Source organism: Trichosurus vulpecula, chromosome 8 (assembly GCF_011100635.1).
Source record: "Trichosurus vulpecula isolate mTriVul1 chromosome 8, mTriVul1.pri, whole genome shotgun sequence".
In the NCBI taxonomy this organism is placed as follows: Eukaryota; Metazoa; Chordata; class Mammalia; order Diprotodontia; family Phalangeridae; genus Trichosurus; species Trichosurus vulpecula.
In genome coordinates, this window is record NC_050580.1 from 96433562 (window position 1) to 96460237 (window position 26676).

The 26676-nt window shown below is 39.0% G+C and overlaps 1 protein-coding gene across 1 annotated transcript in view; it reads right to left on the reverse strand.

Annotated features, from left to right (window-relative positions):
* Window positions 1–2380: 2380 nt before the first annotated feature.
* The window catches only part of ENO4 (enolase 4), a 32878-nt gene continuing 8582 nt past the window's right edge, over window positions 2381–26676 (reverse strand). The window contains exons 4-14 of the mRNA XM_036737153.1: window positions 25526–25680; window positions 24698–24867; window positions 24480–24611; window positions 22836–22889; window positions 20344–20400; window positions 17883–18050; window positions 12462–12587; window positions 9127–9322; window positions 7492–7559; window positions 6819–6936; window positions 2381–2526 (exon numbers count right to left, since the gene is read on the reverse strand). Of these exons, the coding sequence (XP_036593048.1) occupies window positions 2381–2526; window positions 6819–6936; window positions 7492–7559; window positions 9127–9322; window positions 12462–12587; window positions 17883–18050; window positions 20344–20400; window positions 22836–22889; window positions 24480–24611; window positions 24698–24867; window positions 25526–25680 (1390 nt within the window). The remainder of the gene's footprint in view (window positions 2527–6818; window positions 6937–7491; window positions 7560–9126; window positions 9323–12461; window positions 12588–17882; window positions 18051–20343; window positions 20401–22835; window positions 22890–24479; window positions 24612–24697; window positions 24868–25525; window positions 25681–26676) is intronic.

A 26676-nucleotide genomic window follows, 5' to 3' on the forward strand; every position in this document is an offset into this window, starting at 1 on the left:
ATAAATTTAGCATTTTTTCCTATGTTCTTTTGAACCAGAATGAGGCAAGGGGCTGATGGAAGTTATTTCTTGGTCTTCTTGCTTCTAGCCTGAAGAAATATCTCCCCCTCTTTTCAGTAGGAAAATAAAACTGGGAAGTCCTAGCACTCTCTAATAAAAATCTTGGTTCATTATTAGAGCTTTAAGCAGCCCATATTGTCACATTCACAGTGATTTCAGATAACCCTATTGCATTTATAAGGTCCCTCAACCAAAGCCTTTTGAAATTCTTATTAGCTAGGGAATTTCTGCCACTGATAGTGATACAACCTTCAAGTGGAAGTTAAGAAGCAGTTCCTGTTGTGGCTGCTCACCAAACAATTCCTTTCTCCATTATTAATTCCCTTTTTAGAAGCAAAAGTAGATAAGGAATTACTGAAGTGAATATGGTACATATTAGTCAAATATCTAAAACAGGACCTTTTAAAATGCATTAGACAACAGTACATTTTTAAAAGTCATTTCACAGAGCCTTGTTGAGGTTACATTTTTTTTAATATAGAGGACTTGAGTAGTTTATACTTCATTGACAGGCATTAATATATAGTAGATAATTTTAATTAATGTGGGCATGAGCAACATTATTGGGCAACCATTACAGAGGAAAGAGATGAGTTTAAACAGTTTTTTCTCAAGGATATTTCTTCACACATTTTTTTAAAATAGGTTTGCTTAGTCTTTTTTCATTTCTCTTAATTTCTAAATTGTCTCTTCGATAGTCTCTTTGTGGTTATAGGCATCAGCTTAAAGGATAAAAAACACCCAGAATCAATTATGTTTGTATGCACATCAGTGAATGTCATCCTGAAATGAGGACTGTCTTGGAAAGCGCCCAGTCTCTTGAGGCCATTGACTTCTTTAGATGGACCTTGTGACCAATTGGATTCATAATTTCAGGTGAATGTTTTGATTCCAGTTGGTTGCATTTTAGTCGCTGGGGATTCAGGCCTGAACTAATTATAATTAAGCTCTTAATGTAAGAGACTGGACCAATAAACAGTTATACTATGTTACAGCTTTTTGTATTTTGAGGTATGAGCCAAAGTTATGTGTCCTAAAACACCCAATCACATCCTTCCTCTTTCCCAAGTGTTTTTTTTTGTCTTGTGGGAAGTACAGGAAGCCTGTTCATATCCCATTGATTGTTGATGAGTATCAGCAGAGATAGTGGCAGCTACAGACTGTGACAGTTGTTCCAACCTACAGAGCGCTACCAACCAATTCTACTGCACCATATTCTGAGAAAGACTGCCACTGAGTCAATTTCAAATACTAAGAGTAAGTTCTCGTCTCTACTATGGGGGACATTAAATCCCTTCATCTTGGGTAATCTTCAACATGTGTGGCAAGTTTCTAGTATCTGTCAGAAATTTAAACCCAACTAACTTTTGGTTAGTCCAAGGCATTTTTTTAAAAAATTATTTCTTGCAGAATAGCAAATCACTAACCCCTTTATCATGATACATAACTCACATATGGCAATTTTACTCTATATACTATATAGGTGTGTTTATATATGTAAACACTTAGAATTTTCAGGGCTTATCGATTGATTGGATCATTCAGCAACCACTGATTAAGTGCTGAGCATTGTATTGGGCACTGGGGGAAATACAAAGATGACGCAATCATGTTCCATTCCCTCATGTAGTTTAAAATCAAGCAAGAGCAATATGATATATTGAAAGAGCAATACATTATTAATGCAGGGTTTGAATATGCTCATCACATAGTGGGGTGGGGGGAGGGGCTGGTGTGATACATAATCATGGGAAGGAAAGATCTCTTCTGACATGGGCTGGGGAAGGAATCAGGTAAGGTTTCATGAAATTCAATAACCCATAGATGCCTGCTGAGGATGCAATGAAATTGGCATCTTGCTTTCATCTTTTTCAAATCATTTGCTTTCCAATCTATATGAAATGTAAAAGCATAAATGATTTGGTTTGAACCACTCCTAGGAAACTCAGGTATTTATTCTCAGAAAAATTCTGATTTAAAAAAACAGTAAATTAACATACTCAGAGATCAGTTTCTTAATCTAAGGCTTTCCTTGGCAAAAAAAAAATGGGCTGGTTCAGTCAATTAATGTATTCCCATGGCAGCAACCACTTAACAGAAAACAGTAGAATTGGAATTTTTTTAAATCCCTTTTGAAATGTGGCGGGTATGAAAAAAGGTTGGTAGTGACCATTTTTGGTAGCTAGAAATATTTTACTGCATAGTGAAAATAGAAAGTGAAGTTGAGTACAAAAACATTATTTAAAAGGTTTGTCATTCCTAACATGAATAACCTGGACTTGCACTGGAACACTATGCAGTTCATCATAGAAGATCCACATTATTTTACTGCTTCAGGTTTCATGAAGTGGCTGATGTCACTCTCTCTCCTCCCAGCATCGACAGAAGACAAAGTAGCCATGAGTGATTCTTCTGCTTTTTGGCTTTCTTCATTGAAGTCAATAAATGTTTGCCCTGCAGTTGGGGCTAAAAAATAAAAAATAAGTGATTGATGCCTAAATCCAAATGCTATGACCATTAGTTGTTACTTTTTAAATCTGTATGCATGTGACAGGTTAAAACATCACTTAATAGTCTCAGGACCACAATCCTGAAAGATTTCAGACCCATTTAAAGCTGTGTTTTCTTCAGTCACACATTAACTGTGCAGGGCAGCCACCCTATTCAATTTACAATACACCCTAATTCAGCAGTGTAGATTATTTGCTGCACAGCAGGACCTTACTTGTGGATTATTTGCCAAGCCTGAGGAGGAGACACAGCAACGGGAAGAAGAATCAACCATGAGGAAAAGGCGGTTTTGTACCAGAATGCAAAATATCGCCAACTGTGAAACTAGTACTCAACATATTTGCAGACTTTTTTGATCCCCAAAAGTGCAGTTGGCATGGGGTGGTGAAGGCACTAACAATATTGTAAAAGATGTGCTTTTACTAGGATTTCCCACGTCGTCTGGATAGTTATCTGGATGGTTTGGGGAAGTACAAAATCACGCATAGCTTTACTTTTCCATTTCCAACATTCTATGATTCTCTGTGGGTCTGTTTCTCTGTACTTTGTTGTCAATATCACAGGAATGCCAGCAAGGCTACCAGTCTGTTTCTCCATGCCAAGGACACAGCATTGTTCCATTGTTAGCAGTGAGGTCCTGTGCTGCCGTTCACATGGATGCCCTACTAGCGCATCGGACCAAGAACTTTTGAAATGGTTCAATAAGAGCACGTATTTGTAAAACTATTTTTCTTACCAAAAAATTGAGAAAAATAGGCAAGTATGATTGTCCCCATTTTACAGATAGGACACATTCAGAGAGATTAAAGGGCATACCCTGGTCACAGTAAACAGCAGTGCCAGGGCTCAGAACTCATAGGCTCATAGATTTAGAACTGAGGGGGATCTCAGAGGCCATCTAGTTCAATCTCCATTTTATAGATAAGAAAACCAAGGCCAGGAAGGGTTGCCCAGACTGGCCTAAGGTCACTCAGGTAGTAAGCATCAGAAACAGAATTTGAACCCAGGTCCTCTGACTCCAAAGCCAGCACCCTTTCTGCTGTACTTGTATACAGTACAAGTTGCCTCTTACCTTTGTGATGAAGTAAGAAATGAAAAGAGGAGGCAAAGAATACAGAAGCATTTTCAGTGAAAAATGGAAAATTGCTTCTTTAAAGAAATTGTTACATATTATAGAATCCAACAACCATTAAATTACTGATATGTGCAGAGATAAAGTTTAAATAAGACAGGGTCCCTGCCCTTATGGAGTTTATAGTGTCTAGGAGAGAAATGACATATACTTAAAAAAACTGTAATATATGATAAATGAATAAAGATTCAAAAAATGCTATGTAAGACTCTAGAAGGAAAAAAATCATTGCTGACTGGGTGGCTTGGGGAAAGCTTCTGCAAAGAACTGGCATTTGGGTATGACTGTTTTTGTATGACTTCAATGGATAGGCAGAAGAAGATGAAATATTCTAGGCATAAGGAACAGCATAGTCAGGAAAGCAGGAAAATCATATTACAGGGAGACAATTCAGTTTGACTGGAGTACAAAGTAGAAAGAAGGTTGAGATAATGCAGGCAAGGTAGGGTAGCACCAGAGCTGGGCATCTTGGCCAGACCACTGGCCTATGAGATGGAGAAGGCCTGGGTTCCATAGCTTGTTCATCCACTAATCCCGTGTGATTCTGGCCAAGTCACTTTAGTTCTCTGAGGTTACACATTCTCAAGGTTCAATGATTTAATCATTTCCTCAGTTTAGTCATTTTGGTGACCAGTGATGTTTCATGGCCAAATTATTGTTAAACATGAGAAATGTATTACCATACTTTCAGTGGATTTCTACTGATGTTTCTGTGTGTCTTGAGGTCTCTGATTCTCCCAAACAGTGAAAGAAAAATGTCAGTGTCTATTTTAAGGAGGCAGACTGACATGGAAAGAACAGGGGAGACCCTACAGCAGGAGCTATGAGTTCAAGTTCAGGCCCTATTAATTACTGGCTTTGTGACCTTGGGAGGAAGTCACTACTTCAATGAGCCTCAACTTTCTCACTGGTAAAATATGAATAATCATTCTTGCACTATCTCATACGCTGATGTGAGAATCAAATGAGATGACATATGTCCATTTGAATATAGGCTACTCCCTCAAGATGATGGAAAATGATTGGAAAGTAAATTTATGTATGTATGTGTGTTTTATTATGCATATATATCAAAAAATAATGCAAAATCTTGAGTTTTTTTCTAAGAGTAAATAAGTTTCTCAATACAAAAAAAATCACTAAAAAATTAAAAGAAACCTTAGAAAATGAAATTTAGAAGGGATATGTGTGTGTGTGTGTATTTTTTCAAGGCTCAGTAGGAAGCTAGTCCTCAGTTGAGAGACTTGTCTTCTCTCTCCCCAGACTTTAACTCCCCTCCAAAAACAATCCCTTTTTGATTTATGGATTATTCAGACTAGGAGACACTTAAGAGATTTTTTCTAATCTAACTCTTTCATTTTATAGATTAAAAAATTGAAGACCACAGAGATTGTCACATACCCAGTGGCACATAGCTACTTACTGGTAAAGCTTCAATAAACTTTAAAGCTTGGAAATTATTATAATCCTACCTCCCCTACCTCCTTCCCATGCTTACTCTTCCATTCCCAGTACAGTGAGCTCTGGAAGCCTCTACAGGTTCAGGCAAAGCAGCAGCCCCTGGGACTACAAAGCTGTTTAGAGATTTCCAGGCATCCTCTCCTAACAAGTCCTCGTAGAACTCTCCAGTCCCAGGGAGGGATATGGGTATGGAGGAAATGGAATGGATGAGGTCTGCTGGATTATCTCTAAGTAAACAGAGAAGCAGCTGTTGCCGAGACTGCCCAAGGACAAAGAATCTGCCTCCTTTCCCTGAGAGCACCAGCAGTGGGTTTGTTCGCCCAGGCCCTAAGATCTTAGATCAAATCACTGAACCTCTTTTGTCCTCAGTTTCTGTTTCTGTAAAATGAGGGGACTGAGCAGCGCTGTATGATCTAGAGTCAGAAGACCTAGTGTTGGATCCTTGCTTTTTTTCCCTTGGGGAAGTCATCATCTCTGTGGTTCAATGTCCTCTCTACAAGATGGAGGCCAAGTGACCTTGATTTTCGCTCTGGTTCTCTCACTGTCTGAGGTTAGACAAGTCACTTTGCCTGTCTTCACCTCGGTTTCTTCCAGGGGACTAGATAACCTCTGAAGCAGAGCTCCTTAACTGTTTTTGTGTCTTCTACCCCTCTGGCAGTCTGGGGAAGCCTATGGAGGACCCCTTCTGAGAATCAGGTTTTAAAATGCATAGAATAAAATACATAAAATTGGAAAGGAAACCAATGTATTGTAATACAACTATCAACATTTTTTTAAAAAAAAAGAAAATTCACAGGCCCTAGATTGGTAATAACCTCTCAACTAGATGATCTCTGCCATCTTTGTCTTCCAGTTTTAAATCTTATAATTCAAAGTGTATTGCTGACGGGGGACCATTGCTGACGGGAACCATTGTCATCACTTCTGATGCTGGAAGACTGGTGTACCTTAAGCTGTGTTTGTAGTATAAAGGAATGAAGCTGTAGGTTGCAATAAGGTTTTGGTTTGGTTTGTTTCTCAGGGGGTGAAGGGGATTGTTTGCCAGCCAGATTGGGGAGAGGGAAGAATGATGCCTAAATTCTGATCAATATGGTACATCAAGCTCTATTAATCATATAAATAAGCCCGTAGCTATTATCATCATTACTGTGACCAGTACCGTCTACAACATAGATATACAAAAATCTGGCTTTCTAAAGAAAGGCTGAAGCCTTTCAATAGAATCCTTGGCCTTTCCCAGTCAAAACACAAACTCAACAAATAAGCGTGTTAATATAAGGAAATGGGCTTCCACCAAGAACGGTCGGCAGCACACCTGCCTGTAACTTCTGCATGATGTGGGCAAACCTTTCAGTGTAATGAGGAGTGTAACAAAAGGTATGAGTGAGGATTCCAATCAATTAATTCTGTTGAAAAGCATCACGGAGTCCATTCAGCAAGATGGAGAGTGAGAATTTGAAACATTCAGGTAAATAGATCATCCATTAGGACGACAATATACATTGTGGCAAATGCCATGCTAGTGTTTGTCAGCATCTATTTATAGTCTTTGGATTCCCTGTCCCTCCTGCTGAGTGATTTCTATTCTCCCTCCTCCCATCTTTTTACACTGATTCATTGCCCACTGAAAACAAAGCCAGAATGAAGCTCGTACTCAGGGTTCCGCTCTGGACGAGTTCTTCCTCTATGGTAAAAAGGCGGTTGTATTTAGTCATCCGCTCACCCCGAGAAAGACCTCCCAACTTGAGAAAACGAACACCCAGTCCAACAGCCTGAGGGGAAAAGAGAGCAGGTGAATTTGACGATTTCACTTTAAGAAAGAGGAAGTCATTTGGGGAGAGTTGTTTAATTTGGTGTCCTAATACCACAAAAGACTGCTCCCACTAGAGGAAAAGGAAACCTTCCCATCCGGGGTGGCTGTTGACATGGTAATTTTCTTTTCTACATTAGAAAAGTCACCTTATTTACAAATGGGCAGTTTGCGGAGAAGAAAAATAGCTGTAAATTGAATCACTGGTCATTAATCACTGCACTAGGAACACGTTGCCATCGCTATAAACAACACAGCCAGAGCCTGTCTTGCTTACATTTTAGGGACTAATGTAGCAGATGGATATGTGAGCCATTTTCCGTGGACCACATTTTTTTCTTTTCTTAAAAGTTCAAAGATTAGCTCATCTCAAAAGGCAGCTTTCCAGGCCGGAGAAGGCCTGTTTCATAAAAGGTGACATGGCTTTCTCCACCCAAGACTGCATTTCTCTGAAATACCGACTCATGATAAAAGGAGTGTTTGGGCATTCTGCAATTGAACAGCTTTCAACACTTACCAAATCCGCAAGGCTATCATCAGAAGATTCTCCCTCGGTACTTCCTAAGATGGCAATGCGTTTTTGACCTATAAGCATAGAAATTGTTTATCTTCCACTGTTAACTTTTATAGATTGTATAGAAATAGGACTCTCCTATGCATGATTATTCACTCTTCACAGATGGACAGCATTGCTATGGAGAAATAAATGCAACTATTTGAATAGCTAAGTACCTTATCATAACAGAAACACTTATGTTTTCATTACTTTCTGCTTTATCAATCTGATTCCTTTCGAATAGATCAGCGATGACCAACCTTCACAACTACAACTGACAGCATTATGTAGGGAGGGAGTCTCTGCCTCCTTGGTAGTTTTCACACTTCACATTCCAGAAACTGGACCTAGGGAGTTTATCATCATTCTTAATGTTATGTAACAGTAGGATTTGCTTAAAAAAAAAAAAAGCTGTCCGGTGTAATTACTGTTGCAAAACTCTCTATTCAGTCATTTCAGAATCTTCAGAAGATCACAGAATTTGAGAGGTGGAAGGAAGCTCTCAGCCATCCAGTTCAAATGATACCCACAAAAGAACGACACTGTAACACACCCAACAAATGGTTGTACAGTCTCTGCTAGAAGTGAATCATTCCCTCATTTTGGGGCGTGGGCTGGGGCAGTAAATGCACCTTCTATGTAGCCAGCCCATTCACCTTCTGGATACTCTGTTAGAGAGTGTTTTCTGACATCAAGCTTAAATTTGCCTTTGCAGCATCCTCCCATTGCACCTGATTTTACCTTCTTATGCCAAAAAAAAGAAGCCAATTCTCTCTTGTGCTTGGCAACCCTTCACATACTTGGAGGCCACTCTCCTTTTCCTCCTACTCCAGTTTGCTCTTCTCTGGGATAATAGCTCCCTTTTCCCTCTAAGACAAAATCTAAGCCGTCAGTTTGGCTTTTAAAGTCATTTAGTCCACCTTTGCAGGTTTATTTCACATCACGTACATTATATTGCCACCAAAGCGACCCATTCACTGAGCCTGTTCCCACATTTCCCTCTGCTTCTTAGAATCCTGAGTTTCCCTTATGAGGCTCAGCTGGAAGTCAGCCACAAGAAATCTTTGCTGAATCCCCTTGTTGCTAGACCTCTCTCGCTCCTCAAACTGTATTTACTTCTCTGTTTAGATGAATGAATGATTTATTTATCCACCCACCCCTTTATCTAATTACTTATTAAGTTATTTGGTTGTTTATTTAGCACGTATTGTATGCAAATCACTGTGCTGAGCACTAAAGATACAAACAGAAAAGACAGACTGCTCTCAAGGTGCTCGCATCCTAAAGGGGGAGACAACACATCAAAAGCTATAGATGAGACACCAGTAGAAAGTAAGCTCTTTGAGGACAGAAACTACTTAAGTTTGCATTTGTCCTTGTATCTCCTGTGAATTGAACTGACCAAAGCGTAGTATCAAAGCCCTGAGGAACCCAGTGATTAACTTGAACATGATTTCCCTGAGTTAGAAAGGATTTCTTTTTCCCTGGAAGTTTACCTAGAGTTTCTACAAAGCTCGAGGTGCTCAATGTCTGGGGGCTATTTGCATTATTGTATTAAATTCATGCTAGCTCTTTCAAATCCATGTTCTTACTCACTCTCAATAAGCCTGGTAACTTCAATCAAGTCGGATATTGTAGTTTGATTTGTATGTTTTATGATCAGCCCACTGGATTTAGGGGTGTTGACATTTTGTTCTTCTAGAAGCTTGGGGACACTTTTGGATGCGGTCCCCGCGATGATGTTACACCTGGAACCAAGAACATTACAGATGCTGTCCCACTGCTCAATGTCCTGTTCAAATGGTTAAAGAAGCAAATGATTATTGACATTTACTGCATGGAATCTAGAAGAAAAATACGAATAATCTGGCAAAAATGAGTACAATATTCACTTTAGCAAACACACCCCATTTCCCTTTGCTCAGATTGAGGCGATGGCTGCTAAAACAGTTGAAAAGATTAATACATCCTTCATACAAGGGCCTGAAAACATCTGGATCAGGTCCAGAAGTAGTCAGGCCATAGGTGAAAAACTATTTTAATAAGTACAGAATGTTTGACTAACTCCACTGCTTCCACATGAACAAAAGGTGGGAAATCTTTCTCACTCCGATTGTTTCCATCAGATATATTATCTCCGCTGCACTGGTAAGTAAGGGTCAATCAGTAACATTTTGCAGACTAAGGAGAAAATCTACTTAGAAAATACTGTAAGGGCTACAAATCAGGCCTTTTCATTTTTAATAGAACCTATCATATTAAAAAAAGATTATTATTTCCAAATGAGATAATCAACATCATCATCTCTGTCATTTGTATGTACTGGGGTTGTTAAAGCCATAAAAAAAAATGTTGAGCCTCGTACATGTAAACCAAAGGCCAGCTCTCCCACAAATAATTTAACTGTGATATTAAACACTGAAGCATTGTGGGGGGGGGGGAAGGGAGCAGATGCCATCTTGTTCACCAGTTAGAGTATAGCACAAGCTGCGGAGAGGAAAGGATTCCTTGAGCTGGCACATGGCACTCCAGGGAGAGGCCAGCACAAATCTCTTCCCCCATAGAAAGAGAGAAAAGAAAATCGTGTTTATTTGTTTCTGTTTTTTTTAATCTTGTCCCATAGTTTTTAAATACATAAGATATATATCAGTGATTTTAATTTAGAGCGGGATGGGGAAAGTGTATTTTTCTTAAAAGTTTGAGTCAACGAAGAGCAAATGACTCTTTTCAAGGGGATCAATTTGGACCAAGAATAAATCTCACTATTTTAGATTATTTGAAATGCAATGTCTTTTTTCAAGTACATAAAGAGTGTCCCAAAAGCCTTGGTGCATTTTAAAGCTTTCATAGTTTAAAATAAACCATGAAAGCTTAAAAATGCATCAAGATTTTTGATGTACCATATATACATATATATACATGCATACACACATATACATATATACACATCTATGTATATATGGCATATACATAGATGTGTATTAGGCTAAAAATGTTGTCTAGTAAAAGTTGGGAGTATTATGAAAAGAACATTAGATTTGGCTAAATTCACATCCTAGCTCGATGGCTTGTGATGACAAATCACAGCTTCCCTGAGCCTATTTTCTCATCTGTAAAATGGGAGCACTAGATACAATCTCTAAAATCCTACTTATTTTGGATCTTCTGATCTTTTATGTAAAAATCCTTTCGAACTCACAATTTTTCCTTCTTCCTTTGGGGAGCAGATCAAAATGCACATGATTACCCTATTAGCAACAGTTAAAACGGGAGAAGTCTGTTTATGTAGCAATGATATGTTTCTACATAAGTAATCACTGCTAAAAGGACACTTGGCCTTAAGTAATGTTGTAGGGGTCTGGTCAATGAACCTCCATTCTCAGAGCCTGTGTAGCTTGAAGCTCTGCTTGCTGCCAGCCACTTCCCAGAAGTGGGAAGAATCTTGCTTCTGAAAAGGCATCATCGAATGTAACAGTGCCTGATTTGGAGCATGCCCAAATATTCTGTAACTGGTTCCAATCTGCACTCTGAAAAGACAGACTTTTGATTCATCATTGCACCCAAACTGAGGTGCATTCAGAAGGTATTTAACCAGTTAAAGTGAATGTCCTGCTCTTGCTATTCCCGTCTTGGCTGTCTTCAAATTAGGTGGCAAGGACCACCATAAGCCCTTGGTAAAGGCTAGAGGCCTCATACCTTTGTCTCCCCACAGGATCTTCCTGCCATGTGGCCCATGAGCACACAGTCCTGTGGTGGCTTCTTTCTTTGTGGTGTCTATCTTTCCTTCTTTTAGGTAAAGAAGTATTAGAGAAGTCTACAAACACATGAGCTTCAAAAGGTCAGAATATCAAGAGCCAGAAGTCTGGAGACTGGAGTTCATTCCAGGATTTGTTAGAAGGCAGACAGTGAAGCTCGAAGGTTCAAGTGCCATATTTGGCGCAGTATAAATCAAAGACTAGGAGCAACAGCGGTTCATTAATCAACCGTGCTAGTGACTATTCAGTGGGGTGAATTGAAACTGCTTAACATTTGCGCCTTCTCTTCCCAGGGTTTGAGATGGTAGATGGGAGAATGTAAGTTCCAGTTTGAGGGGAATGCTTTGAAAATTCTCATCTTACTGGACTTGTTGCAGTAACTATCCCTTTGTAAAAAAGCTCATTGATGTTAAGTGGTTAAATAAAACTGAGTGTACTAATCACTGGGGAATGATATTAGAGTGAACATATACCAGAATGGAGATGTGAGTTGACAGCATTAGAACAGAGTCACCCCAATTCCTCAGGATGTCCCTAGAATCTTGAGGTGGAGAGGTAGCCATCCTTGTTCAAGGAACCCTGCCTGCTAGTGTGCACGCTGGATGGGAAAGTAAGTCCAGAGTTCTACTAGAGTATGTAGCTATCACCCCAAGTAAGTGTGTTTTCATTAACTGTCTGCTGAGTCATCTTGTTTAAAAAATGGTACAGGGTTAAATGTCAGCAACACGAGTCCAAATGATCACAAACTAGGAACTAGTGGTGTCCAAATAAATTAGTTCTTATTAAAATAATACAGACATTTATTTGGCCTTTTTGTACATTATCTCATGATCCTTATAACTCCTGTTTGAGTCAGAGAGAGGGTGGAGGTACCATTTTACAAATGAGGAAATTGAGATTCAGAGGTAGGGTGGGAATACAGGTCATCTGACTCCAGTTCCAGTACTTTTTCTATTATACAATACTACCCCACCCCAGCACTGTACTCAGAGGCCATGAGTTCAAATCCTAACCCTGCCATCAGTGTGACCTTGGGTAAGCTGTCTGACCTCTCTGGGGCCCAATTCCTCATCTGCAAAATAAGAGATTCAGCCTACATGGTCCCAGATATAAATTTATCATCTTACGATTCTACTTTATAATCAATCATGAGCTAAGGAGTACTACCTTACTTACCTCTTTCCTCACAGGATCAATTAATGCAGTAATTGAAGGGAACTTATTGATCAGGTCCACATATATATCAACCATCTCAGATGGATTTTTGAATACTCCTGTTGTCACTTCATACTTTCCTCTAGTCTGATACAGAGAAGTAAAAAGTTAAAATAAAATGAGGGTGTTGTTTAGTCATTTCAGTCATGTCTGACTCTCTGTGATCTTTTGGAGGTTTTCTTGGCAAAGATATTAGAGTGGTTTGCCATTTCCTTCTCCAACTCATTTTACAGATAAGGAAACTGAGGCTAACAGGATTAAGTAACTTGCCCAGGATCACACAACTAGTATCTGAAGCTGGATTTGAACTCAGGTCTTCCTGACTACAGGCCCAGCACTCTATCCATTATGACACCTAGCTGCCCCAAGAATAAGGATGGTGAATATGTTTTTCACATCAAAGTTGTTGTTCAAGAGTAATATATATGTGAACTATTATAATGCTCTATGGTTTACAAAATACTTTTCTCACAAGAATCCTAAGCAAGGATTATTATGCCTATTTTACAGACAGGAAAACAGGCTTAGTCACGCAACTACTAAGTGAGAAAACTAGAATTCCACACTTAGTCTTGTCCCTACAGTGTGGTGTCTTTCTAATCAGGCTCATGGAATCAAAGTAAGTCAACAAGCATTTATTAAGTGTCTACTATGTGCCAGCCACCATGCTAAGCACTGAGGTTACAAAATAAACATTCCCTGTTCTCAAGGAGCTCATGGTCTAACCGGGGAGGGGGGGGGGGCAAAATGTAGACAATTATGTCCAAACAAGTTATATTCAGGACAAATTGGCCATAATCTCAAAAGGAAGGCGTTAGCATTAAGAGGAAAGGATTCTTGCAGAAGGCAGGGCTTTAACTGGGATCTGAAGGAAGGAGGAAGGGCGTTTCAGGTATGGGGACCAGCCAGTGAAAATGTCCCAAGTCTGGAAACGGACTGTCTTGTGAGAGGAACAGCAAGGCCAGTGTCACTGGATTACGGAGAATGTGAAGGGGAGTAAGATATAAGAAAACTAGAAAGGTCTAGTAAAACAGATTATTTCAGATTGTATTTATCCAGGGGAAAAAAAAACCTTCATATTTTATGGCAAATAGTAGCTTTAACATGGACCTGGGGAAAAGGTTAATGCTGTTTGAAATGAAGTAGCTGCTATGAGTCAGATTCACACAACCCTCTTAGGACCCCACAGATTTCTTCCCACTGTTTTTAAAGGGAGCCTTATACATAGAGAGAAACCTGGAGGTACAGAGTGGGATGGAAAAATTACTTCGATTTAGGTTTTTTTAAATGGTGCCAGACACCCGACTGTCTGCGTACAAGGACAATAAAGTGAAGTAAGCTCATGGAACAAGAGAACAACAGTGAGAACCCTGCCCACTCACAAGAGTCTAACTATAGAGATTAGCTTTTCCACCAACAATATGCAAACAAGTTTGTCATTGTAGGTAGGTTATACTTCTGTTCTTAAACAGCCTGAGATGTAAAATAACCATTAGGCTGGTGGCATATCAAAAAAGAATATGAACCAAATGTAGATGTATGTGGAGGCAATAATTTTATGCCACAATAGCACAGACTAGTACTTTGGCTTCAATCCTATCATTAAAATGACATGCCACTCTGGTGAAAAGTCCCTCGCTCGAAACTGTGGATCCCCAAAATCGTTAACTATGAACTAGGAGAAAGAACATAGGGTGAGGAACGCTGAGGTCTAGTCCTAGCTCGGTCTCTGACTTGCTGTATGACTCTGGGAAAATCACTTGGCTTCTCCGGGAATCACTGTCTCAGTTGTCCAAAGTGGGGACTGGATTATATGATTTCCGTGGTTCCTCCCGGCTCTAACACACTATGATTTTTATGAGAAATAGACTTGAAGGATTAGATTTCATTTCAGCAGCCAGAATACCAGCCAAATATTCTATGTTCAGCTATGTATTTTTTTAAAGACCGAGTGTCCCCATCTCACCCAGAATTATTGATGCAAGGACAATTCACAGGCCTAATCTCACTACTGAATGAGACAAGAGCTTTGACTTTCTCCATTTATGACTTGGCCAGGTTCACCCCTTCTTAGGCAACTTGGTGGCCTCCCACTGCTAAGGGCTGAGCATATTAATTCTGAACTTAGTGTGGGCGTCTGATTGGTGTACCCCATTGCAGCTCAGAGATAGACAAACCTCAGGCTCCCCAAGAAGCAGGATTATAGGTGTGCACCACTACACTGAATCAGCTGGGTATTATCAAAACAGTCAATCAGAAAACATTTATTAAGTGTTTTCTATGTGCCAGGCACTGTGCCATGCATTAGACATAGAAAAAAAAGCAATATATGGCACCATCCTTCAAGGTTTACATTACACTGGGGAAGAAAATGTGAACATAAGTAGGCATATACAAAGCAAATACAAGGGGGGCCTTAGAACAGAAGACACTAATAACTGGGATACCTGAAAAGCCTCCTGCAGAAGGGGGGGCTTGAGATGAGTCTTGAGACCAGAGAGTCTAAAAGGCAGAATTAAGGAGGGGGAGAATTGCAAACGGGGGGAGAGCCAATGCCAAGGCACAGAGACAGAGGAGTGTTCCATGTTAAGAACAGCAAGAAGGCCATTAAGAGCTATAATCCTACAGCAGAAATCTCCAGTATAATTTCCTTTTAGAAATTAATATGGTACTTTGAACAAGATGGAAACATAAATGTCATTCAAAAAAGCTGTAACAGCCATAAGAACTAGGAAGAACATTTAAGTGGTTGTGGTAATGTTAAATTCTGACCATATCAGGAGTCGGAAAAAAAAAAGAGTTCCTACTAAGAGGAATACTTTCAAAATGATCTGGTAGCATCATGTGTATAGATAAGTGTTTGGTTTTATTTTGTTTTAAATAAAGTTTGGCTTGACCATTGAATGTGTGCATAGGAGTAATGGGCAGAATAAGGGCAGAAAAGTAGACTGGCACCAGCTTGTGAAGGGCTTTAAATGCCAAACAGAGAAACTGTATTTCTTCCTAGAGGTAATAGGAAACCATTTGAGTTGATTTAGTGGGAGGGGTGACATGGTGAGATCTGAGCTTTAGGAAAATCAATGGCGGCCAATGTGGAGAAAGGACTTGAGAAAAGGAGACCAATTAGAAAGTTATGACAATAGTCCATACAAGAGGAGATGAGGGCCTGATTTTGAATGGTGGCCATGTGAGTAAGAGAAGGGGGCATATGAGAGGGATGTGTGAGGATGGACTTGAGGCAGAGAGACCAATTAGGTGCCTATAGCAATAATCCAGGTGAGAGGTGATGAAGGCCAAGTGGTAGCTGTGGGAATGTAGATAAGGGGGGCATATGGAAGAGATGTTGTGGGGACAGAAATGATGTGATTCAATGACTAATTAGATATGTAGGGGGGTGGTGAGAGTAGAATCCAGAATGACACCAAGATTATGTACCCCCGGGAATAGAAAAATGGTGAAATCCTCAACAGTAATAAAGAAGTTCAGAAGAAAGGTAGGCTTGGGGGGAAAGTTCCTGAGTTATGTTTTGGACATATTCAGTTTGAGACACCTATGGGACATCCAGTTTGAAACGTTTAATAATCAGTTTGTTGTATGGAACTAGAGTTCATGAAAGACATGAGGGCCACATATATAGATGAATAAGTGAATGAATGAAAAATCAGGCAATGACTCTATTCAAGGCACTGGGGGTACAAGTAGACAGGTGATGAAAATCCCTGCTCTTGAGAAGCTTACATTTTAAAAGGGAAGCTAACAGACGCAGGGAGTTTCAGTTGCAAGTCAGATGTAAAGGTCTCCAGGTAATATGACTTTTTAAATGTAATTTTCCCTGATAAAACTATGTCCATTTCTGATATTGAATCACGTGACAGTGCCAAGGACTTTGAGGGCCCAGAACTTTCTGGCTGCTGATGAGGTGCAGTCTGCAGCCCCTGAACAAGCAGCTGCCAGGTCATATCCCACAGAGAGGATGGCTGCAAAAGCTGGGCTGGAAGCAGAGCACTCTGGGGGTATAATCACTTACTCTAAGGCTTCTTTGCCCATTGGTAGAAGTTATCTGTATATAGATAATAATTGAGTCCATGAGAGTCGATGAGCTCATTAAACTAGAGATTGTGGCAAGAAAAGAGAAACGGACTCAGAATAGAATCTTAGAGGTATACCTATAGTTAATAGACATGATATGGATGGACAAAGATCCAGTAAAGGAGACTGAAAAGGGGCAGCTATGTAGAAGAAAAATCAAACTACAATAGATCAAATAAAATAAAGCAGGAAAGAGCAATGTCACGGAAACCCAGAAAGGAGAGAGTATTCTGAAGGAATGAGTAGTCAACAGTGTCAAATGTTACAGAGGAGTCAAGAAGGATGAGGTAATGAAAAAGACCATTAGACTCAGAAACTAAGAGACCACTGGTAGCTTTGGAGAAAGTTTTCAGTTGAATAATGAGGATGGAAGCCAGATTGCATAGAGTTTAGAAGAAAGTGAGAGAAGAAATGGAGGCAGCTAGTATAAATGACTTTTTTCAAGGAGTTTAGCTGAGAAAGGGATATGAGATGCAGGAAAAGAGTTAGTGGAGAAGGTTAGATCTAGTGAGTTTTATTTTGTTTTGATAGGATGGGGGAGACTTAAGTGTATCTTTACACAGGTGTGAAACAAGAAAGATGTAGATACTAAGAGACTAGAGAGGGATGGAGGGAGGGAGGGAGAGAGAGAGGGGAGAGAGAGAGAGAGAGAGAGAGAGAGAGAGAGAGAGAGAGAGAGAGAGAGAGAAGTTAGATGTGGGGGAAATCTGCCGAAGAGGCAGGAGGTGATGGGATCAAGGACACAGGTAGAGGGGTTGGCCTTTACATGGATAAGGACCACTTCTTCACAGAGACACTGGAGGAAGGAGAAGATAGCTGGGGATCACTTCAGGGAAATGATGTCCACTCTTGAACTTCCAAGGACTTGAGTTATGTAGCTGCAGAATTCTAGAAAAGCAAAGGACCTTAGAGATGCTCTAATGATGATGGTGATGATAAATAATGATAGTTCACGTGTATATAATACACTAAGGTTTACAGAGCACTTTATACACATTACCCTTAGTTTCCAGTCCCCTCACTTGATAGATTAGGAAACTGAAGCCAGAGAGGTGAAGTGACATACAAAATAGCACACTGAATGGCCAATTTGAGATGATACTCGAGAGAGATGAAGTGATTTGCCCAAAGTCCATGGCTGGGACATAGCAGAGAAGAGTATAAAACTCAGGTCTTTTGACTCATAAATACAGTTCTCATACCACCATTCATTCAACATACATTATCATCTTTTATAAGCATTAATTTAATGGAGGAGACTAAAAATGTGAAGATACCAAAAGTAAAACTTACATAGTCAATCAATTCATGTGCGGCACAGTTTATGGCTAAATACAAGTTGATTCCTAGCTCCAGTCCCAGGTTGCCACAGATTCCTTGTATTAAGAGCAGTGGCTGTTCAATAGTATCGTAGTTGATTGATAAGCAACCTATATAGGACAGCTTGCCAGCTATTTGAGTCTGCAAGACAAACCAAAACAGTATGTATGAATAGAACATGTTATCTTGCAGAGGGATACTTTGTCAATAGGCATATCCTAGAAAAGTCGGCTTCCCTGGCGGTATGTGGAATTAGCTTCCTCACCCCACCCCACCCCCTGCCCCGACAGTAGCTTTCTATATCAGGAAGCAAATTTAATGATGTAGAAGATTTGGTAATAGTTCCATATTCATCTGTGGGCAGGATTTTCCTTGCTTAGCTGTGAGTATTATATGTTATTTCTCTACTTCTCAGTACCCACTGTCATGGTAATACCCTCCACTCCTCAGTTGTTAAAAGGCAAAGTTCATTTTGGGAGCTGGAACTTTCAAATTCTGTCCCTTATACCTGCTTTAGTGGGACCTTGGATTTGTGATCCTCATTCATACTAAGGCATAATTGTTGTCTCTCCCATTAAAGTGTGAGTCCCTTGAGGGCAGGGAGTATCTTTTGCCTCTTTTGTGTCTCTACCACTCTAGCACTGTGCCTGGCACACGGTGGGTGCTTAATAAATGTTTACTGATTGGTTTATGGCAAGTAAAAAGTGTTACTCTACCCACAGAGATTTAAATTTTAACAGAAATCAAAGTCTTAAGTTAATGAGATGAAGTTCTGAAATTTGATTTTAGACCCCAGGCAGTCAGTGGGGAAAGACCTATATGGGAGAAGGGCTTTGGTAGAGGTCTGCTCCACTCATACGGCAAGTCTAGACAACATTAGTTATATAAAAAGTTCTGACCTCTCCTTAGGTTAAATACTGCAAATGAGTAGTCCAAGTGGGATATAAGTCAGTCATACTCAAAAGCACACAATAAATAGGTTTAAAATGAGGCATCATGTTGTAGTAGAGGAGACATGGATTCAGGAAATCTGGGTTTTAATTCTATTTTAACATATGCTAGGTACAGGACCACAAGCAGGTCACTTAACATCATGGTGTCTCAGTTTCCTTGTTTGAAAATTGGAGCAAATAATATTTTCTCTACCTACCTCACTAGGTTGTCATCTTCAATTGTTAGAGAATTGGCTGGCCTTGGTGGAAATTAGCTATATAAAGTACATAGAACTCTCCCTTTTCATGAGAATGTAATAGTAAAATTAAGTCAATCTGAATGTGTTACTGACTCAACATATCCTGTTTTTAGGAGCTGTCTTTGTTGCAAAACTTTTATTCTAAGATATGTTTCTTGCTACTATATTTACAGATTGTCACCAAGAGGGATGCTACTCCTTGGCTTTCCTGACCCAATTTGAATTCGTGGCATCAGTGTCTTTGAAATGGTTTTTTAACTCAATTGAGGTAAAAGGACAGGTAGAAATGTCCCATAGTACTCTAGTTTGTTTAAGTCCTGGCTGTCTCTGATAAAAGTCTGAATGAGTTATTACTGGGCAACCCTTCACTTGTAGAAATTCTAGAAATAATCCTATTTCACGTACATGGTTATCACCACTTTCTAAAATTTCACTACTGGTGTTAACAAGCAGGCAGCCTGTTTAGGCAAGGTTACATATCCAACAGCTTGATTCAGCTTGTCAGAACCCTGTACCTATCAAATGTCCTAACCCTTCTTACAAGGTTGAAAAATAAAATATTTGTGGAGGAGACATAAGAGGCATTATACACGTGTGTAAGAGTCCTTCCATCAGGACTTAGATTGGTTGTCTTGGGAGGGGGCCCTAGTTTCAAAAGACTATAGGAGTTATATTTCTTTCTAGTGTGAGAATATGCCCATATAGCAGTAGAAAAACAGATTAAAAATTAATTGGAAACTAAATAATCTAATCCTAGAGTGACTGGGTCAAAGAACAAATCATAGAAACAATAATTTCATTAAAGAGAATGACAATGAGACAATATCCCAAAATGTATGGGATGCAGCTAAAGAGTACTTAGGAATAATTTCTATCTCTAATTCTTATGTCAATAAAATAGAGAAAGAGCAGATCAATGAATTGTGCAAGTAACTAAAGAAAACTCGAAAGAGAATAAATTAAAAGCCACAATGAAACACCAAATCTGAAATCCTGAAAACCAAAGGTAAGGCTAATAAAAATTGAAAGTCAGAAATTGTCGAGCTAATAAATAAAACTAGGAGCTGGTTTTATAAAAAAAAATTAAGCTAGATAAACCATTGGTTAATCTGATTTAAGAAAGAAAGAAAAGAATATGCCCATATATCTGTAGAATTATTTACAAGGTTGGAATCCAAATTTATTAGTGCTTAGCACAGCATAGTAGGCACTGAATATATGTTTATTGAATGATTTACTTACTGAACCTTTTTTCCCTCCATTATGGCCTTTTTTGGTCTCTGGTTTTGGAGTATGAGGCTGTGAGAAACAAGAAAGAAAGCTGATCCAGAATCATATGGGATTCAAAGAAACATATCAGCAGAAGCAACAGTCATATTTGCTTTCCGAGCCATCACGGCAATGATACAGAACCACAGGTTCTGTCTGTATTTGTTGCAGCTTTTCTGTTTATATCTTTGGGATCGGGTTTTTATTTAGGTAACCCATGAGAATTTTACATAGAGACTGAACGTAGAACATTTTTAATACACATGTGTGAAATCTTGTCGATGACTCCCAAAACTTTTTTGGCGTGTAACTATCTGTCGATTGGGAATGAATGTGATGGAGAGCAAAAGGTATACAGCAAGGTCCTTTTGAGGAATTATCTTCCAGGTCTACAACATATGATTAGTTATTATGTTCTTTCCATATCCTTAATGGTGGCAAATCACCATCCTCCGAATGTGGATTTTATTTTTGGAAAAAGCCAAAAGTCATTTTGGAGCCTAACTTGGTAAGGTGGATAATCAACCTGGATAAAACTCCTTAAGGCTCAAAAAAAGCATGAAATGACTACAAAAGAATAGTTGTCTTGTGTGCCTTATAAAAAGGCTTTTGGAGGTAGTTATAAAAAAGGAGTCCAAAAGCACGTGGAATTATGGAAGCATTACTAGAATAAATATATATAGCCTTCCGAAGTTATTGCTTTAAAGGTAACTATATGCATTTGGATTAATGAGTTCTGGTCTATCTGTTGAAATCAGTCTCATTCTTTTACAGTCCTATGTCAGAAATGTATACATATAGGATGCATCCTCTGTCTGCTTTGCACTGTCACCTCCACATAGCGAAACACAAGATTACAGAAGGCTAGTATGTCACCATATATAGTTCTTTTCATCTTCCCTCCCGCCGTGGGGCTTTGCACCTAGTAGAGGCTAAATTAACATTTGATTGATCGGCAAAAACATATAGCTTTCTTCTCTTGACTCACCGAACTTCTGTTCAGTAATGGCATAAAACCAGATTCCCATCCTTTACTTAGTGAAAAAATAAAATGTGTTCCAGAATGAATGTTTTCTTTATAGATGAATTATTTTTGAAAAACAAAACTAAAATCCAAACTTAACAGACAGAACTTTTTGTTAGTAAGCATTTGCTACTCAGTAACCTCATGGAGTAGTGCATGCAGTTACAGGGAAAGAATCTAGGGGGGAAAATGTGATTGTCACTTATCTCTACCAACCCCCATTGGCCCAAAATATCAGTGCCGAGCATTCTGTAACTGAAGCAAAGAATAGTGATGGCAATAAACTGTGGTCCCAGACTTGGCATTTTCCACTTTGAAAAGAGAAGCCATGCCTTTGGTGCCTTCATTCATTTTCATAAATGCTTTGTGTTGATTTGAGCTTTAATGTGACTGATGACAGTCATTACCCACTGAAAATATTCCATTTCTTCAGTCCATTTTTCAAAATGGATTTAAAATGAAGAACTAATGGATGGATGTGCTTAACTATTTTAAAAAAATCTGATGCCACCTTACGCCCTTAAAATAACATTTTTCTCTCCACATTGTTAGTATTCTAACCCGTAAAACATCTTTTAAAAGAATTTGGTCAAGTAACATAATAGTCATATTTTTTATGTTTAAACACTTGGAATTTTGTTATATCTCCTTTCAAAAGAAGCATGGTATAAAGGGGAAAAACGTGCTTTTTTCTCCAGAAGTCAGGAGACTTGGGTTCCTAGGCTTGATTCTACCATCCATTTTCTGTATCACCTCATGTAAATCATTTCGCTTTTCTGGGGCTGTTTCCACACTTGTAAAATGATATAAGCTGAACTAGAGAATCTTCAAGGTCTCTTGCACTGCTGACATCCAACATTCATTAATTTGAATATTTTATTTTTTAAATTTATCTTTTGGGGGGAAGGGGAGTAGGTCTTTAATTTCATCGGTATAGTTAATAAGAAAATGGTGGCTATTACTTGAGCACCTCAGTCTAGGTTTCAAACACATGACTCTGTCCCCAAAAGTCGGCATCAAGTCCAAAGGCTTAAAAGCAATACTTTTCCTTTGTTACTATTTTAAAGCCAGGCTTTATTCTTATTCCCTCCCACAGAAGATTCTTACCTCATATTCCAGAGGCCAGAGTTTCCTCTTACATTCAGTATGTGACTTTAGGCTCATGGAATCACAGAATTGTTCCCTCCAAAGGCAGACAAGGCCCTACGTTGGGATTATTTCCTTTTGAAATCTCAGTGAAACCTCCACATGAAACAAGAATTGGGACCCTCACCCATTAGACAATATATAAACATAGCTGACAAAAGGACCCCGTAAAAAAGACAGTACATTTTCCAGAACAATGTCATTATATAATTCCATAACATATGCCAGATTTGATACTAGAAAGTGTATGAGTACATATTAACACATTAAACAGTAATTAAATCTTTTTACTTACTTTGTCAATAATCTTTATAATTTGTTTCTGAATTTCTAGAAGCATTGTGATACCCTGCAAATGAAATCACGATCTTCATAAAATGCAGTTTTGTATCTTTTGAATGGAAAAATTTCCATTGAACGTATAGCTGCTTTAACACAGGCACTGATTTCTGCTCATTGCACTTCACTGCCAGACACCCTGGGTAGGTAGTTCAGCCAAATTGGCTTTCTTGTTCCTCACACACAACAGTCCATCTCCTCGCCCCATGCCTATCAACTGTGTACATATCTGAAATATATTTCCACCACACCTTTGCCCCTTAAGGGTCCCTGGCTTCCTTCAAGACTCTGCCCAAGAACCACCTTCTACAGGAAACCTTTCCTGGTCCTTCCAGCTACAACAAACAATGACGATGATGACAGCGGTGACATCCACAGCTCACCTTTATATAGTGCTTTAAGGTGATGAGTCACATTACAAATATTATCTCATTTTATCTTCACAACCACCCTGGGAGATAGGTGCTGTTATTATCCCCACTTCACAGATGAGTCAACTTAGACAGAAATGAAGTAGTTTGCCTGGGGTCACATATGTAGTTTCTGAGGCAAGATTTGAACTCAAGTCCTCCTAATTCTGGATCCAGGGCTCTATCCACTGCACAATTTAACTTGGCAATATTCCCCTTCCTCCTCTCCACCCTCTCTCCAAATTCTCTGTATTTACTTCGTAAACATATTACATATGTTATTATTATGCATTATTATATTATGTGTATCATATATATATATACATATATATATACATACATATATATATATATACATATATATATACACGTATTTATTGGCTACATGGTCTCGCTGTTAGAATGTAAAGTCCTTCAGGGCAAGGACCGCTTCATTCTTGTCTTCCATTTCCAGTGCCTAGTACATATATGTCTGGCACACAGGAGAAGATTAATAAATGCTTTTTAATTGATTATTCCCATCTTTGTCATGAAAGTCTAAAATATAGATATTTGCTACATCATGGAGAGGCCAAACCTACCACCAAAGAGAAATTGTGTTATTCAGTTGTTTCAGTAGTATCCAACTCTTCATGACCCATTTTGGGTTTTCTTGGCAAAGCTATTGGAGCAGTTTGCTTTATCTTTTTCAGTGTGTCCCCCATTTTGCAGATGAGGAACTGAGGCAAATGGTGGTTAAGTGACTTGCCCAGGGTCACACAGCTAGTAAGTGTCTGAGACCACATTTTAACTCAGATCCTCCTGGCTCCAAGCCCAGTTCTCCATCCACTGTACCATTTAGCTGCCCAGATCTACTGTACTTTCCACTAATAAACAAACTCCAGCTTCCCTAACGAGTCAGTATTGCTATTATGTAACTAATTAGTTATTAGGGAAGATTGGCTGATTAGATGCATATACTCCATTTGAAGGCTATTTAATAAAATGAATAAATGGAGATGGTCTAATTTTGATTCATGTCCTACTTTGTGACATCTCTTCCTTTTACTACACCCCTTCCAGAAAGGTTTTTTCCATTTCTTTCCTTTAATTCCTCCACCTCTGGGGCCATAAATCTAGTGAACTTAAAAGAAAAATGTACTGTTGAGAAGAGTATTTTTCTATAAAAATTGTGAGACAGCCTGAGATACTTGTTGAACTGTTAATCCAGGGTGTGGAATACAGATGACTTCTTTCATCAGATTGAGTTTTCCAGGTGATGACTTTCCACAGCTGAGCATGGTGACCATCAATAATGGAAGAGTCAGTGCTCCCGGTGATTCCTAGAAATGGGGACACATGAAAACAAGAGTAACAAAAAGTTCATTGCTGACTGTGCAATTAACTTTACCCTGCAATAGATACTGACCTGTTTGTATTTCAGTGACGCAATATTTAAATACAATGGAGTATTGGTCAGTGTGGCACATGTTTTAACCACAGCTAATGATACAGCCCCTATGGCCATACTACCATGGAGTATGGGCTCAGGAGGCTCTGCTGGTGGTATTGGTTTCTCTGCAATAGTCTCCTTCCTGCCTGGAAGATTGGAAAAGAGACACAAACATATGATAAGTGGACATGGGAGACATTTTCTCGAACCTTTTTGGTTTGTTGAGTGTTTTGTTAGATGTTCATGTTTCCTTCTTAGCGGAACTATTAGTACATTATTATAGCTATAATTGGTAGTTTGCATAGCCTTTGGGGGTCATTTCTACACTTGCATATTCATTTGAGACCAAACCAGCAAGGATGAATACGTGACAGGGATCCAGCACGGGCATGCTCAAACACAGGGAAGCTCCCTTCTAAGGAGCTGTTTTATTTCCCCTTAGAGACCTGCCCCCAAATAGGGTCTGGGTTTCTAGTCTGCCAACAAGCATGGTTATGCTTCATTGTTGATCTGGGAGCTATAGAGAAGGGGCAGAGAAAATGATAGGAGGGGAGAGCAATGGCCTGCAAACCAAGGAAAGTCTTAGGGAGGAGGCAGTCCCATCACAGCTTTCTGGTTAAAGATCTACCACTTTAGTAAGTATGAGACATAATTCCATGATGAGCAGGTTACAAAATCTAGCTCAGATCTGCTTCAAAGTGACCATGGAGACAGAATCTAAGTCAAAAGAACCAATGGGATCTCCTATTCCTCCTTTCTCACACAAATGCTAAAGAACCTTCCATGAATTCATGAAGCTCAAACCTCTTTGTCCTTTCTTCTTTGGAGGTGGCGGTGGAGGTGGTGGTGGTGGTGGTGATGGTTGGGGTGCAAGAGACCCCAGGGATAATGGCTGTTCCAGGCTCAGTTCTAATTCTTTACTCTCTTTATCTTCTTGTACTTTACTTGCAAAAAAATTCCTGGATGGGGTCAAAAATATTCTATTATAATACTCTTTTCGAGAATATAATTTTGTCATAGAGTTGCCCACAGAGACATTATTAGTGTTTCATGGATTAACTCTACTTTTAAACTACTGCTTCAGAAAAAACAAGCCCTCATTTGAATTTCCAAGGCTAATAATGATGTTTCTAAAAGAAAGTTTTAAAATTGAAGTTAATTTTGGTCCTAAATCAATCAAATATAAGCTTAGATTCCACATATTCTTATTTTAGAAATATTTGAAAAATGACATTTTAATAAAAAAGTGAACATCTAATCTGAATAATTATTAGGGGTGTGTGTGTGTGTGTGTGTTTAATTTACATGGACAAACTTGCAGGCAGCAAGGTAGCACAGTGGACAGAGTGCTAGGCCTGGAGTCAGGAAGACTCATCTTTGTCAGTTCAAATCTGTCCTCAGACACTTACTAGCTGTATGACCCTGGGCAAGTCACTTAACTCTATTTGCCTCAGTTTCTGCATCTATAAAATGAGCTGGAGGAGGAAATGGCAAAACCTCTCCAGTCTGGTATCTTTGCCAGAAAAACCCCAAATGGGCTCACAAAGAGTCAAACATGATTGAAAAATAACTGAATGACAACAAAAGCAACGTGAGAAAGTAAAGAAGAATAAAACTGTATCTTCACTAACTTGCTTATTATATTATTGTAAAAAAAAGGTGGCAATCATTACAAAATGTGGTGGTATATTTTCTAACAACAATAATAATATATTTCATCGATGCCACATTTTATTGTTTATTATATCTTTTGTTCATAAAATATCTGTGAGGTAAGGACTGCAAGTATTATTAACCTCCATCTTACATTGAGGACATAGAGGTTGAGAGAGTGAAGAGACACCAAACAAATGGCAGAGCTGGGATTCAAATAAAGGTCTTCTGACCCCTTCTACTGTGTTTTTCCTATCTGTCCTTCATTTATCCAACAAGCATTATAATTAAATACTTCCTAT